Below are 16,986 nucleotides of genomic sequence, written 5' to 3' on the forward strand. Positions count from 1 at the left end.
ATAGGAAAATGGGCAAAGGATATAAACGGGAAATTTTTTTTAAATCCCAATAAAAATACGTTTGAATGTTTAACCTTAGCAAAAAATGTGAATGGAAAAAAGGTAGCATTTAAAAATCTTCCACCTAGGGCTAAGATTTTTTTTTTTAAATAATAATACCCTCCCCCGAATAGATAAAGTAACAATGCCCAGTATTAATGTGCGACAGAGACACAAACCCCATTCTTGGTAGGATGTCGATCAGTACAATTCAAGAGGGCAATTCAGCAATATATTTCAAATGCCTCAAAATTACTCATAACCTCTGGCAAGGTAATTCCACATCTAAGAAGTCTTCCGTGATAATCACCCCAGTCAGAATTAAGGCAAAGCGCCCAGTATGGTGTAGCATTTAGCGCAGCCTGGTGGCGAGGGCGCCCTGGGGTGGGGGATAGAGGGGAGCGCTGCTCGGCAGGTGCTGCGACCCCCGTGGGCCGCTGAGGCTCAGCAAGCCATGCTCTGTCTTGCACCTAGCTGATCTGCTGGAAACCTGAAAACTGACACTAAGGAGTCATGCTTTGCTGCCACCTAGTGCTCCCCAAGGTGATTGCACCCAACTGGCGGGGAAAATGGTCCCTCCGTTAAGTAATTTAGCCACCAAGGGGCCCTATTTTTGCTTAGTATACACTATAATAAAGCATTTACTATGTTCCAGACATTGTGTTCAGCACTGCCTACTAATCCTCTTAACAGCCCTCTCAAAACCTAACTTTACAGATGAGAGAACTAAGGTACAGAGAGATTAGGTAACTTGCCTAAGGTCACACAGCCACCCAAGTGGCTAAAACCAGAATTAGAGCAAGGTGGCCTGTTGGGACCAGGGACTGTGCTCTGAACCACCTCCTTTGTGAGGGGCAAAGGTCTGTGTGATAATAATAGTACTCGAAGAGAACCTCACAGCCCGTACAGCAACTGCTACCCCTTCCCCTAGTACATCTGGCCCAAATAAGTTAGCGCAGGGACTGAGTCGGCCTCTGACAGATAGGCAGTCTAACCTGAGTCAGGGACAACCTATGGCCCAGGCCAAATCCAGTGGATTTACAAAAAAAAAAAAAAATTATTTGTGAAATACTTCATATGGACAAAAAATAGATAAGGAATAACATAATAAATATTCAGGACCCACCAGCAGCATTTAAAAAACTGTGTCTCCAGTAGCAATGCATCAGTGATGTGTTTCAACCCTTAGTGCACTGGCTTGTTTTCTGCCACTGTATTAACACACAAGGGGCACCAAGTGGGCTCTCGGTGCAATGCGGTTTTTATAGCAATCCTTCACCTTCCCAAAAACAGTCCTCCCCAGTTACAGCTAATATCCTGCTGGAGACATCTGCAGTTTGGGTAACAAAGCAGTCGCTTCGTGGTAGAACTGAGAAAGCTTCTCGATTATTTGCTATGATCTAACAAGGTAGTGGCTTCCAGTCACAGCTGTGAAGCCCGGGGCTCTGAGGAATTATTGAAAGAGCAGGAAGCCCAAATGCTAAGGCAACATTACTTGCAGACCAGAGTTATAAACCTGACCTCCCCTAAACTCCTTAGCAAATCCATGCAGTCCTGAAGTCACACACTAAGTGTCATGTGAGTACGTTTTTTTCCTTTCGGAAAAGGAAAAGGATCAGTTCCCTACCTTTTATCAGATTCTCAAAGAGGTCGGAGACCTTCCAAAAAGGTTATGAATCATTCCTCCAGATCAGGGGAGGCGCCGGCAAATGGCCCACAAGCCAAATTCTTCCTGATACTTGCTTTTGTACAAGCCTCCAGCTGAGAATGGTTCTTTTTGGTTTGGGCTTTGGCTTTTGGGAATGGTTTTTATATTTTTAAATGGTTGAAAAAAACCAAAAGAATAGTACTTCATGATACACAGAATTAAATGACATTCAGATTTGGGTCCATAAAAAAAATTCTTACTGGAACACAACGACAGGCACTCATTTACATCTTGCCATGGCTGCCTTTGGGGGACGAGAAAAGAGCCGAATAGCTGTAACAGAGACACAAAACCTAACAATGTACCATCTGGACCTTTCCCGAGAAAAGTTTGCTGACCCAGCCAGAGATGGGACTAGATAATACATCTTGCAAATATATGTGCCTCTACTTTGCACTTGTGTGTAGATGCTGTTGTGATTAAGTACAAACTCATCTAAGTATATTACTAATGTAGGGGACATTAGTCAGTGGTACCCTCTTAATGAATCTGGGGAGCTCCCACCACATGAGGCCAGCCTCTCCTTTCTCCCACCACCCTGGCACTCAGGGCATACACGAAACCTTTGGCATTAGGGAACTCATCTAGGGCTCTGAAGCTGGAGTGAGTCACATGGAACAGCAGGGAGAGGAGAGATCGTTCTGGCAGTAGCAGAGACATGGCAGTCACATCTAACTTTCAAGAGCAGCAGGACCAGCAGGATGGGAGCCCTACAGCAACAACCCATTTCTGGCTGCATGTCAGTGGTCTCTTCACTCAACAGTTCCTAAGGAATGGCTTTGTCTTTGCTTCTAGCTGTCTAGCCTGTGTGTCTACCTGGCCAAGCCAAGCTCAGGCACTAGAGGAGACCAGCACCATTGGCCAGCATCATTCATTGCCTGCAGCAGAGGGGCTAAAGGCAGAGGTTGGTTAAGTACAAGCTTCAAGGGGACAGAGAGTGGCCAGTCCGTCTTTGTACCCTCAGCGCCTGATAGTGCTGGGTACTGAGAGGGCTCACTGAGGTATCTGTTGATGAGAGCACCAGGGAGTAAGTGTGAGTTGGAAAGAGCATACACTAGGGATCTTGACTCCATTAGATTCCAGCCACCTGAAACTGGCAACGAGCTTTTCATGTATCAGGGTATCTTAAGAAGGGACTAGAAAGACAGCCCTCCTCCTTTAACCCTAGCTATGGCTTCCTGGGTTTCCCAGAGTCATTGACTTTGCCTCTCTCTTGCACTCTAGACTTCCTAGGCAGGAAATCAGCCTGCTTTTGGCCCAGCCTTCAGTCCACTTCCACCTTCTTCCTCGGGCCCGAGTCAAGCACTGGTTTACTGGATTCCCCCAACTGCAAGGAATACATTTCTAAACTCTAAGTTGTCCCCTTGGAATTCCCCTCAGCAGGTAGTGGTAGAAGGTGTCCCTTCCCTACTCCTCCACCAAAATGGGGGCTGGAACTCAACACAGCAACAGCTTTATCCAAAAAAAACCTCTTCATTAATCTTCTTATAAAAGCCTCTGTTCTTTCAAAACATATACTCTTGAAGTGGATAAAGGGGTTCAAGAGCCAAGGAAGAAGTTCTCCCATTTTCCCCTTTGTATCCTCAATTAAATTTGAGGCAGAAGAGTTCCATTCTAATAACCTATTCGTTACTTAATGCTATATAACAAATTACCCCCAAACTTAGTGGTATAAACAATAAACATTTATTATTGCTTACAGCTTCTCTGGGTCAGGAATTTGGGCGGCTTAGCTAGACAGTTCTGGCTCAGGGTCTCATGAAGTTCCAGTCAAGATATCAGCTTGACTGAGGCTGCAGTATCACTTCTAACATGGTTCACTCACATGGTTTGTAAATTGGTGCTGGTTGTTGGTGCAAGGCCTCAATTCCTCTCCTTGTGGAATTCTCCACAGAGTTGCTCATGCGTTCTCATGACATGGTAGCCAGATGCCCACCGAGTGAGAGATTCAAGAAATCAAGATGAATGCAACAACACCTGTTATGATCAGCCTCAGAAGTCACACACTGTCCCCTCTGATTCTTTTTTTTTTTTTAAAGATTGTATTTATTTATTTGACAGAGAGAGACACAGCAAGAGAGGGAACACAGCAGGAGGAGTGGGAGAGGGAGAAGCAGGCTTCCCGCGGAGAAGGAAGCCCAATGTGGGGCTCCATCCCAGGACCCCAGGATCATGACTGAGTCACCCAGGTGCCCCCCCCCCTCTGATTCTTGATTAGCCACACCTACCATCTCTGATTCAATCTGGAAGGAAACTATATAGGGGCATGGAGATCAGGAATGGAGGATCATTGGGGAATACTCGGAGGCCGCCTTCCACAACCTGTTATACCTCAAATGATAATTAGCCCCTAAAACAAAATGAATGATGTTCAAATAAAGAAGAAACCATACATTTAGTTTGGTTTAATCCAAACTTCTTTAGGGGACTTCTTGATCTTCAAAATTATGTATATTATCTGGCCCACTCCACATTCATTCCTTATCTACAGATGGGTCCAGGACTCTCCCTGAAGGAAGGCAGGGCCTACGCTAGCTTTTAAGCATTCTTTCTGGTTCTCAGATTTCTGATTATTATGTAGATACCTTTTAGAGTTGACATTTACCTAAGATTTACAATTCAACGTAAACATTCTAAGGTACATCATTACAAGAATCATCTCTGTTTTATTTATTCTACAGGTAATGATTTAAATTGAATACATCTGGGCACAGTAAATATTTGACATGAAAAGTAGTTGTATCAGAAGAGGCGTCAAAAAATTGCAAGTCATCTGACACATAATCACTAGAAAATATTTTTCTGTCCGATCATTTAAGTGTTACAAATCCTGAGAATGTTATCCACTGAACAAACTAGGTACTGCTTATAATTAAATCTTGCTTGCAAATCATCCGTTAAAAAAATGCCTTGAGGTACAAATCACCTATGTATTAAACATGAGTCTTTTACATTTTACAAAGAATTTAAACAAATATATCAAACAATTAAAGGTAAGTGGCTCTTAAAACAGTTATTAGTCGGGTTCCAGAACACACTGTTCCACAATTTCCCGCAGGTTGGGGTTTTCCATTGCAGCTGCCACTCGCTCTTTGTCATTTATCTGCTTGTTGACTGCAAAACACAGACAAAAGTTAGCAGAGGGACTGTGTCAACATATAGTGACAGACAAAAATTTCATTAGCCCTTTAAAACAAAATTGAACTCCTTGATAACTTAAAGCTGGCTCACTTTTTGTAAGTTCTAGAAGAGAGATGTACAGAGAAAAATACCCCCTAAATTCCTACTACTCTACAACTATTTTCATTTCTTTCTTTCTAGTCTTTGTCCATATACACTATTTCCATATAGAGCAAAGAGTAGATACAATTTTGAAAATTGTTACTTTCCCCCGTTAAGCCTATTTTTTCAAACTACAGGGTTATTTAACACAGCCAAAATCATAAGCCTTCTAAATTAATTATGAAGACTATGCTACATGGAGTACCTTTATATATATATAGCCTTCTTTTTGGAAAGATTCTTAAAAGTGGCATTATTAGATCAAGAGGTCTGAATATTTTTTTTATGATTCTTATCACTGAATTACTTCCCAACATTTTTTACCAACAACAATACATGAGTTATCTGTTTGCAAAAAGCATCCAATACTATTAATAAAAACAAACATACACACATATAAAACAGTAGGTGAAAAACAGCTCATTATTATTATAATTTGCAATTCCTTGATAAATAGTGAGAGGACATTTCCCCATGTTTATCTATTAGTTATTCTGTGAATTTTCTGTCCATCTCTGTTAATCTACTGCATGTTTTATTTTTTAATGAGTATGCATGGCTCTTGATATAATAAAGGTATTGGCCCATATCATCTGTCTATAATTTGCTAAAAGCACTCTCAACATAAGAGTTCAAAAGAGAAATGTCCATATTCTTTTCTAGATCTTCAATTTCAATTTCAAGTACATAGCTCTCTATCCTGCACCAAAGAAAAAAATCAAGCCCTCTTTAGAGTTTTTAAGTCAAGGTCCCTAAAGCTGGATGTCTTTTAGAGAGGTGCAGCTACTCGCCAAAACCAGCCAATACTCACAGGGCCTGCCTCTGGCTCACCTAGAGTCCTACTGAAAAATTACTTTCTTGAAAAACCTATGTTTCCCCACCTCATAGAAGAGCTAATAACTAATTCTTCACTTTTTTGCAAATGACCCAAAGATACTTGGATAGCTGAATACCAGTATCCAAAGTGAAGTACTATCTGAAGTTGTTTTTTAATGGGTCAAGATTGACTTACTGTCTTCCTCTGTTGAGTGGGTTCCTTCAGAAATGTAGATTTCCAACTAGGAAGAAAAAAATATTAAAACCAAAATACTTAGAACACTCTAAGATGACAACTAAAGTGGAATGCACAGTGGACTAAAGAGTCTAGGAATGAAAGCCCAAATAGTTTTCTTAAGATCAATGACTTAGTGACAAATCCCTCCAAAATAGGGACTGAAATTAGTAGATTCTTTTTTTTAAGATTTTATTCATTTGTTCATGAGACACAGAGAGAGAGAGAGAGACAGAGAGAGACAGAGGAGAAGCAGGCCAGGATCCTGGGATCACTACCTGAGCTAAAGGCAGATACTTAACTGACTGATCCACCCAGGCATCCTGAAATTAGTAGGATTTTTAATTTTGGTCACCTGCGGAAGGCCTGCAGGGGGTATTCCCATTAATCACCTTCTTTAATGAATACACACAAATAAAATTTTACACAAACGAGATCTCATACATATTTTACTCATGGAATGATCTCTCTACTCTACACTCTATCTCTTCCTCCCAAATCAGTACCTAAAGTATCTAAACTTCCTCTCTGCCCCAAGCCCCAAGAAAACCCATACTAATAATCTAGTGTAGCTTCTTCCATATTTTTCTCCATACCTACATAATGGAATACAGATTTTATACACCCCAAAGTTGTAAGTTTCTTTTCTTTGCTTATTTTACAAAAATGGGATCACAATATAGTTTTCAGTATCCTCCTTTTCTCATTAACTATTATCTTGCTAAATTTACTTTCAAGTATAATATTGGTTAAGCTAAACCTCCTGGCCCTGCTGCATTCCCCCAGATTAGCTAACCTCCAAGAACTAGACCTTCTGAGACAAACCCACAAAATCCTGTGACAAATAAAGCATGCTATATGATAAAGACATGTCTACTCCCCAGAGAACACTGGAGTGTATGAACTAATTCTTATACAATTATTTTGCTACTTTCAAGAGTGAAAAAAAAAAATCATACTTTATTATGGCTAAAAGAGACCCTAGAGATCATATAGAATAGACTTTTTTAAAAAACAAAACACTTTGGGGCGCCTGGGTGGCTCAGTCAGCTAAGCACCAGCTCTTGAGTTTGGCCCAGGTCATGGTCTCAGGATTGTGAGATTCAGCTCAACGCCGGGCTCCTTGCTATTATGGAGCCTGCTTAAGATTCTTTCACTCAGGGCACCTGGGTGGCTCAGTGGGTTAAAGCCTCTGCCTTAGGCTTAGGTCATGATCCTGGGGTCTTGGGCTCGAGCCCCACATAGGGCTCTCTGCTCAGTGGGGTGCCTGCTTCCTCCTCTCTCTCTCTCTCTCTGCCTGCCTCTCCCCCTACTTGAGATCTCTGTTTGTCAAATAAATAAATAAAATCTAAAAAAAAAAAAAAAAAGATTCTTTCTCTCCTTCTGCTCCACCCCCGCAAAAAATACCTTATGAATTCCTACAGTGGCTAGAGGCATAATACTAACTCTTATTCCAGACAACAAAGGAACAGGTATAAAATCACTCCATATTCATTTACTTTGGTTTAAAATTATGCATGACTCAACTCTGAAAAATGGTAAATAAAGGGGAAAAGTCAGGCATTTACCCTGCTATTCCTGTATGAACTAACTATACTTCAGGGAGACCACACAGTGGGCTTGGTGCCTTGCAGGCATAGAAGACTTTAAATCTGAAAGGTTACTTGTGGCCCTTTCTTAGTGGTTCTTCCTTGCTTTTAAATTTTTGCACATGAAAATATGTTCAACATTGTTAGCACCAGGCAAATGGCAATCAAAACCACAAGTTATCACTTCTAACCCGCTAGAATGGCTATAATGAAAAAGACAGATAATATTAAGACAGAAGTGTTAGAACCCTCATACACTGTGGGTGGGAATGTAAGATGGTAAAGCAGCTATGGAACAGTCTAGCAGTGCCCCAAAAGTTAAATCTAGTTAGCAAAAGACATAGAAATTCCCCTCCTAGGTGGAGGGAAGATGAAACATATCCCCAAATGAAAACTTGTACATGAATGTTCATAGCAGCATTATTCATAATAGACAAGAAGTGGAAACAACCCAATGTCCATCCAGTAATCAATGGATCAACAAACTATGGTATATCCATACAATGGAATCATATAAGGCAGTAAAAAGGGAAGAAAGACTGACACATGCTACAATATGGATGAATTCTGAAAATAATGTTTTAAGCGGAAGAGGCCAGTCTAAAAGACCACAAACTGTATGATTCCATTTAAATTAAACATTGAGAATAAGCAAAACTATAGAGTCCAAAAGGAGATCAGTGGCTGCCTGGGGATGGAGGAGGGTTTCAGGAAATGGGTATGGGGTTTCTTACTGAAGTGATGAAAATGTCTTAAAACTGGGGCAGCTGGGTGGCTCAGTTGGTTAAGCGGCTGCCCTCAGCTCAGGTCATGATCCCAGGGTCCTGGCATCGAAGCCCAAGTTGGACTTCCTCAGCAAGGAGTCTCCTTTTCCCTCTCCCTCTGCCCACCCCCTATTAGTGATTGCTCGCACTCTCTCAAATAAATAAAATCTTTAAAAAAAAAAAGTGATAGGGACGCCTGGGTGGCTCAGTTGGTTAGGCAGCTGCCTTCGGCTCAGGTCATGATCCCGGCGTCCTGGGATCAAGTCCCACATCGGGCTCCTTGCTCATCGGGGAGCCTGCTTCTCCCTCTGCCTCTGCCTGCCATTCTGTCTGCCTGTGCTTGCTCTCTCTCCCTCTCTCTGACAAATGAATAAATTAAAAAAAAAAAAATCTTTAAAAAAATAAATAAATAAATAAATAAATAAATAAAGTGATAGTAGTGATGGTTGCACATTTCAGTGAACAGACAAACTGTACACTTTAAACAGGTGAGTTGTGTGAAATGTGAATTAAATCTCAATAAACCTGTTATGAAACAACAAAATCTTCCTTACCTTATGTTTAAACGGTAAACACCGCTGAAGTTTTACTCTTAAGCACAGCCCTGTAGAGCGAAAAAAGGAAAGACCCCAATTATTTCTTCCCTTATCAAATTCCTGAAAAAGTACATACAGCTGTATGTAGATGTCTCCATACAATACAGTTGCTGGAAACAGCTTTGGCTCAATCCAGTGCAGGTCTCCTTTGAATCAGGAACCATGCTAGCAACTTTAATATATATAGTCTTACATATTCCTCACAGTAATCCAGTGAGCCACGTATTACCAAACCCATTCTACAAATCATGAAACTAAGGTCACAATGTTACTTGCCCAAGTCACTGAGCTAGTAAAGTGGTAGCTGAGACTAAAACCCAAGACCACTGCAAAGCCTACATCCTTTCTACTACATCAATTTACCTTCAAGCAAAGGTCAAATCACTCTTTTAACTTTATTGAACACTCAGAACAGGCCAGATCATGTAAAAATTTAAAACCAAATAAGAGCCTCTTAAAAAGGACCACAAGGATCTTCTCAAATTTGGAATCTTCTATGCCTGCAATGTACGAATAGAGTTCCCTAAAACAAGATCCTCTGAACTTCAGTTTATCACCCAATGCCAAGTCATATATATATATATATCTTTGCATATATATATATATATATATATCCCAGTTGAGACTTATGAGAAATTAAAACTGAGCTTAGAACAGACCCTCAGTGTGTCCATGTTCCACTTCTCTCCCACCTCAAAACAAGGAAGGAATTTTTATCTAAATCTACACCCCTAGACACAAAAAGATAAGTCAAACTGTTCTTATGCACAGGAAGTGTTTCAGAGTACTTAGAGTCTAAAACACAGTAATTCCACAATAAATATTAGAGAACTCTAAAGACAATATATAGTTTCTGTAAGAAGGTCCCCTTTAGAAGATCTGCCTTAAAACATATCTGGAGGGCTCTTCTCTTCCCTCTGCCCCCCACACTGTCTCTTTAATTTGTTCCCTGTGTATCATCTGAGCCTCCTCATGTGTTCTACTCAACTGTTGGTAGGTGTTTTATCCACATAGTAAATAACAACCGTTTCACAATTCACAAAGCACTTTCTTGACCATCAAGATCCTCAAGAGAGGCAGTACAGTGTTACTGAGATAGATAGTCTGGGTTCAAAAGCAGCTCCACTATATACAAGCTATGGTGCCCTAGGCAAGTTACTAAGCTCTCTTGAGCTTCAGTTTCCTTATCTGTAAAGTAAATATTATAATAGTACCCCTACATATAGGGTTGCTATGAGTGGTAAATAAATTATTATGCAATGTGCCTAAAATAGGACTTGGTATATAAAAAGTATTTAATAAATATTAGCTATTACTATCGTATCATTTTCATTTTACAACCAGGAACCATGATAAATGATTTGTCTGACCAGCAGAGAGCTGGGAGCTAAATATAGACCTTCTGACTCCAAATCCTATGCCATTCATATTGGACCACACCTGCCTTCAGCTATTCTTGTCCGGACTAAGTCAACACAAACGGCTATCAGCTGGTTTCTCTGCCTTACCCACTCATTCCCTTTGAGTCTTCCTTGTCTTTGCAATTACTTACCAGGATAACTCTAAGTAGGTGACGATCTAAGCAGTCGGGCTGGAATGCTTATCCAGGTGCCTTCTGCTGGTTCGCACTACCTGCTCATAGGAAATGCCTCCCAGATGCCAGAAAGAGGGCTCTCTTCATTGAGTTTTCCAATCATGTTGATTGAACACAGTTACTACACTAGTATACTAACTTCTAAAAAGCCAAGGGTCTTAACTGAAACTCATATTAAAAAGGCCCCCAAAAACCTGACAACACTTTGTTCGAGGAGTGGACAGATCTGAAGTAGCTACCATAATCGGATCTCGGCGCCTTTAGAGTTACTTTTATTTCATGGGTTTTCTCAATCTTTGTCCACACAAACAAGGTTTTTTGATAATTACAATTAGAATGCAAACGCAACTTAGCATTCCAGTTTTTTCATACATTTCTCAAACAGATACTTTGATTCCTTGATCATATTTATCATTTTCTTTTTTTTAAGATTTTATTTATTTATTTATTTGACAGAGAGAGATCACAAGTAGGCAGAGAGGCAGGCAGAGAGAGAGAGAGGGAAGCAGGCTCCCTGCTGAGCAGAGAGCCCGATGTGGGGCTCGATCCCAGGAATCTGAGATCATGACCTGAGCCGAAGGCAGAGGCTTTAACCCATTGAGCCACCCAGGCGCCCGATCATATTTATCATTTTCAAAAAAACAAGAAATCCCATTAGATTGGTGCCATTTCCTTATTAATAGACACTAGAGTTTCTTCCAGGCTTTATGATTACAAATTTACTATAAACATTTTGTACATGTTACTATTTTCTTTAATGGAATTATTTCCTTAATTCCTGGGTCAAAGAGTAGAAATTTTTTCATAAGGACTTACTAATATGTACCCAGAGGCTTAAAATTACTTATACCATATGACCCAATAATTCCAATTAAAGGAATTTATCCTGAGGCAATAACTAGAGATATATGAAAATATTTATGTATAAAATCGTTCACCATAGTATTATTTATAATTGTAAAAGCCTAGAAGTGGTATAAATGGTTATAAAAATTATGATATACTGATGTGATTAGCACAAACTTCTATGGCTATGTAATTAAAAACTAATATTTAATGAAGAATAAAAAATATTCCTTATCTATTTCATGCTTTCTATTATCTAACCTTTATAACTCAATACTCTTATTATCTCTACTTTACAGATGAGAAAACTGAGGCTCAGAAAGGTTAAGTAATTTGCCTAAGGCCACAAAGTGGCAGACCTGACAGAGCTGGAATTTTATATTTTTATTTTTATTTTTCTAAAAATTTTATTTATTTATTTGACAGACAGAGATCACAAGCATGTAGAGAGGCAGGCAAGGGGTGGGGGAAGCAGGCTCCCCGCTGAGCAGAGAGACCAATGCAGGGCTCGATCCCAGGACCCTGAGATCATGACCTGAGCCCAAGGCAGAAGCTTTAAGCCACTGAGCCACCCAAACTCACTGGGACCCCACTGGTACCCCAAAGAGCTGGAATTTTAGACCAGAGCACACATTCTTTGATGACAGCTGATTTTTACTTCATTCTTTATGCTTTTGTGGAGTTTCCAAATTATTGCCAAGAAACACATTACTTTTGTAATGTAAAAAAAAAAAAAAAGCACAAAATAAATGTTACTTCTTGAAAACTCAATTTGCTAAAGGCTCTTACAGGAACAGACCCTCTTTTTAAGAACTCTTATATATCAAAATATTTTAAGATACTCCCCTTCCATTCAAGAGAGTAGTAGCACTTCTGATATCTGTTGATTCAGAAACTGTGCAATGACAAAAAAATAAGTACGCATTCAAAAATGCTTTTTCTAGTATGGAATATTAATAACCACAGTATTATCAAGACGCCTGGGTGGCTCAGTAGGTTAAGTGGCTGACTCTTGATTTTGGCTCAGGTCATAATCTCACAGTCCTGGGATCCAGCCCTGCCTTGGGCTCCATGCTCAGCAGAAACTTTGCTTGAGGATTCTCTCTCCTTCCGTCCCTCCTCTGGCTCATGTTCTCTCTCACTCTCTCAGATAAATAAATAAATCTTAAAAATAAATAAATAAATAACCACAATATTATCTATGGATTCGTGGACCCTTTAGTCCCTCAAGATACAGCCTATATGCTGGAAATCACTAATAGGAATCCCAGATCAACAAGTGAGAAGAGAAAAACAGAAATCACAACAATGGAAGTAATAATAAAACATTTTATCTTTTCAGTCATTTTTATAAATGTATCTATTTTTAAGTAGATAATATATTCACATAGTTCAAAGACTTAAAAATATAAAGAAGTATATAGTAAAGTCTTCCCCCTATCCTGTCCCCATCCTGCCCAGTTCCTACCACACTGCCCTTCACAGCTAGTCATTTCTTATGTATTCTTCATGTATACACAATCAAATACAAATTTGTTTTTGTCCTTTTTTACACAAATATAGCAATATTACAATTACAATTGCTTTCATTTCTTTTTTTTTTTTTTTTAAAGATTTTATTTATTTATTTGACAGAGATCACAGGTGGGCAGAGAGGCAGGCAGAGAGGAAGGGAAGCAGGCTCCCGCTGAGCAGAGAGCCCGACGCGGGGCTCGATCCCAGGACCCCAGGATCATGACCTGAGCCGAAGGCAGAGGCTTTAACCCACTGAGCCACCCAGGCGCCCCAACAATTGCTTTCATTTCTTTTTTTTTTTTTTTTTTAAAGATTTTATTTATTTATTTGACAGAGAGAAATCACAAGTAGGCAGAGAGGCAGGCAGAGAGAGAGGAGGAAGCAGGCTCCCTGTTGAGCAGAAAGCCCGATGTGGGGCTTGAACCCAGGACCTGGGATCATGACCTGAGCCGAAGGCAGCGGCTTAACCCACTGAGCCACCCAGGCGCCCCAATTGCTTTCATTTCTTAACAGTATGTCAGAAAGATCTTTCCATACCAGTACATGGAGACCTTTTCCACAGCTGTATAGCATTCCATTGTTAATAAATACCATCAATGATTACTTCAGCATTCCCCTAATGATGAACATTTGGTTTGAAATAAACTTCTTTTATCTTCTATATTTTTATTTATTTATGTTTTTAGACAGTGGGTGGGGAGAGGCGCAGAGGGAGAGGCAGAAAGAGAATCTTTAGCAGGCTCCACACCCAGTGCGGAGTCTGAGCAGGGCTCAATCCCATGACCCTGAGACCATGACCTGAGCAGAAATTAAGAGTTGACACTTAACTGAGTGAGCCACCCAGGCACCCCTCCTTTATCTTCTCTATAACAAAGTAGTATATATTCAAAGACATCTCTTGTATATCTTACTGCTAACTACTCCAAAGTATTAGGAACACTGCCTCTCAAATAGAAAACTACATCAAAAATACTTTAAAAAAAAACAAAAAAAAACAAAAAAAAACAGAACTCTCCCACTAGGACTGATGCCCATATTGCACTGAAGCCAACAGAGCAGCAAAGGAGAGGAAGGTGATGGCAGCAGGGTTAGGCTGACAGCACCCACTGCAATCTCCAGAACTGGGGAGAGGACTGGCCCACACCCACTCTCTTAACTGTAGGCATGTACAGGGAAGACAAGCAGCATGGTATAACTAAGGAGATCTCACGTCTGGAGTCAGGGGACCTGGGTCTGAGCCACAGCTTCATCATTTCCTGGCTATATGATTCTGAGCAAGTCACTTAAACTCTCTGAGTCTCGGGTTCCTCATCTGGAAAATTCTCTCACAGGCTGTGAGGGCTACAGAAGATACACATCTGAAAAGACTCTGTGAACTACAAAGTGTGATACATGACACTAATTGTTATTTGGGGTCAATAACAGTAAAATAATTTAGAATTAAAAATATATTTGTATCTAAAACCTTACCAATAAGGGTTGCCAAAGAGCAGTGAGGTACTGTTGGCGTGAACCTGATAATAACCAAATAGTCGTCTTCGTTTCTCTCCTGAACCTCCACACTACTTTCCGTTACCACTTCCAGTTCTTCTAAAGTATTGGGCTTCTCTGGGTCCCGGATAGTTCGAATCAAATCTAAAGAATCATCAGAGACAAGGTATTATGTTAAAACATGAATATGCTAAATAAGGATGACTTTGCCAGTCCTAATCTAAACATGGACTCCTTTCTTTTTCTTTAACCAAATATTAACAGTATCTGCCCAGATTTCTCACAGCAGTTTCCACAACCAGTTTCCTTTTGAGAAAACTGCTTTCTTAGATTCTTAGTAGATCATAACCCATTTCTTGGATCCAACATTGCAGAGAGAATAAAAAAGAAGAGTGGGGCCCCTGGATGGCTCAGTGGGTTACACCTCTGCCTTCGGCCCTGGTCATGATCTCAGGGTCCAGGGATCAAGCCCCGCATTGGGCTCTCTCCTCGGCAAGGAGCCTGCTTCCTTCCCACCTCTCTCTGCCTGCCTCTCTGACTACTTGTGATCTCTGTCAAATAAATAAATAAAATCTTAAAAAAAAAAATAAAAAATAAAAGGAGAAGAGTGTCATAGAAGCTCCAGAGGAAGAAAGAAATAACTTGTAGCTTGGGAGACTGTGGTATCAGGATTTATGAAAATCGAATCTAAATCAAGGCTTTAAAAATATCAATATTTGATACTGAAGGTGAAGGAAAGGAAAAGAAAAGTTTAGGGCACTGGGCTGGCTTAGTCAGCGGTACATGCAACTCTAGATCTTGGGGTTATGAGTTTGATCCCCACGTTGGGTGTAGAGATTACTTTTAAAAAAATTTTTATTTAAAAAAATGTTTAGTCTGCCTGGAACCCAGCATAAGAGTTTGGACCAGACCATCAAGGATCTTTCACAGTTAAGCATAGGCAATAGGGAATCCTCAAGACGTTCTGAACAAGGGAGGAACAGGGACAGCATTACACTGTCAGCAAGGAACTCACCTACTAGCTGGTAGACTCAGGAGGAAGAGCAGGGCCAGCTGAAAATGCTGGGCCCAAAACAGGCACATGACAATAGTAATGGAGAGGAGGGGACAGATGGAGAAGTAATCTCAGTGGCAGAATCAACACAATTTGACGATTGTTTGGATGTAGAGGACAAGGAAAGGGAAAAAGGAAGATGACTCAGATTTTAACTCTGTCTGGGAGAACACTGACAGAATGAAAAAAGAAAAACTGGAGAACCCAGGAAGAAAGTTGGGTAGAGGCTGGGAGAAGTGGGTTCAATTTTATACATATTGATTTTGAGGTGCTTAAGGGGCAACCCAGTGGGACATTCCAGCAAACACTGAACTGTGACGTAAGGGTTAAGAGAGCACCAAGGTTAAACAGACACATGAAAAGATGCTCAGCATCACTGGTCATCAGGGAAACGCAAATCAGAACCACAATGAGAGATCAGCTCACACCTGTCAGAATGGCTAAAATCAAAAACACAAGAAACAAATGTTGGCAAGGATGTGGAGAAAAAAGGAACCCTGTGCACTACTGGTGGGAACGCAAACTGGTGCAGCCACTGTGGAAAACAGTATGGAGGTTCCTCAAAAAATTAAAAATGGAACTACCCTATAATTCAGTAATTCAACTACTGGGTATTTACCCCAAAAATACAAAAACACTACTTCAAAGGGGTACATGCACAACTATGTTTGTAGCAGCATTTTTCACAACAGCCAAGACATAGAAGCAGCCCTGTATCCATTGATAGATGAATTTATGAATATATCTGATATATATGCAATGGAATATTATTCAGCCATAAAAAAGAATGAAGTTTTGCCATTTGCAAGGACATGAATGGAGCTAGAGAGTATAATGCAAACTAAAATAAGTCAAAGACAAATACCATATGATCTCCCTCATATGTGGAATTTAAGAAATAAAACAAATGAACAAAGGGAAAAAAGAGACATACAAACCAAGAAACAGACTTTTAACTATAGAGAACAAACTGATGGTTATCAGAGGGGAGGTGAGTAGAGGAACAGGTGAAATGGATAAAGGGTTTGAAGAATACACTTACCAAGGTGAGCACTGAATAATGTACAGAATTGTTAAATCATGCTGTACGCCTGAAACTAACATAAGCTGTATGTTAACTGTACTGGAATTAAAATTAAGAATTTAATTAAAAAGAGAGAGAGCTCGGGCTCTCTGCTTAGCAGGGAGCCTGCTTCCTCCTCTCTCTCTGCCTGCTTGTGATCTCTCTCTGTCAACTAAATAAATAAAATCTTTAAAAAAAAAAAATGAATTAAAAAAAAAGGGGGGGGGCGCCTGGGTGGCTCAGTGGGTTAAGCCTCTGCCTTCAGCTCAGGTCATGATCTCAGGGTCCTGGGATCGAGCCCCGCATCGGGCTCTCTGCTTAGCAGGGAGCCTGCTTCCTCCTCTCTCTCTGCCTGCTTGTGATCTCTCTCTGTCAACTAAATAAATAAAATCTT

At 40.3% G+C, this 16,986-nt stretch overlaps 1 protein-coding gene across 2 annotated transcripts in view; it reads right to left on the minus strand.

Annotated features, from left to right (window-relative positions):
• Positions 1-3,915: 3,915 nt before the first annotated feature.
• Positions 3,916-16,986, minus strand: part of LOC111153152 (family with sequence similarity 96 member A) — a 16,867-nt gene continuing 3,796 nt past the window's right edge. The window contains exons 2-5 of one of the 2 annotated variants that reach the window (XM_022511958.1): positions 14,455-14,619; positions 8,988-9,037; positions 6,042-6,087; positions 3,916-4,861 (exon numbers count right to left, since the gene is read on the minus strand). In XM_022511958.1, the coding sequence (XP_022367666.1) occupies positions 4,764-4,861; positions 6,042-6,087; positions 8,988-9,037; positions 14,455-14,619 (359 nt within the window). In that variant the 3' untranslated portion in view covers positions 3,916-4,763. The remainder of the gene's footprint in view (positions 4,862-6,041; positions 6,088-8,987; positions 9,038-14,454; positions 14,620-16,986) is intronic. The other variant, XM_022511959.1, reaches the window with a different exon arrangement.

This window comes from Enhydra lutris, unplaced genomic scaffold, assembly GCF_002288905.1.
Source record: "Enhydra lutris kenyoni isolate GAN:26980312 unplaced genomic scaffold, ASM228890v2 scaffoldscaffold31, whole genome shotgun sequence".
Lineage (NCBI taxonomy): Eukaryota > Metazoa > Chordata > Mammalia > Carnivora > Mustelidae > Enhydra > Enhydra lutris.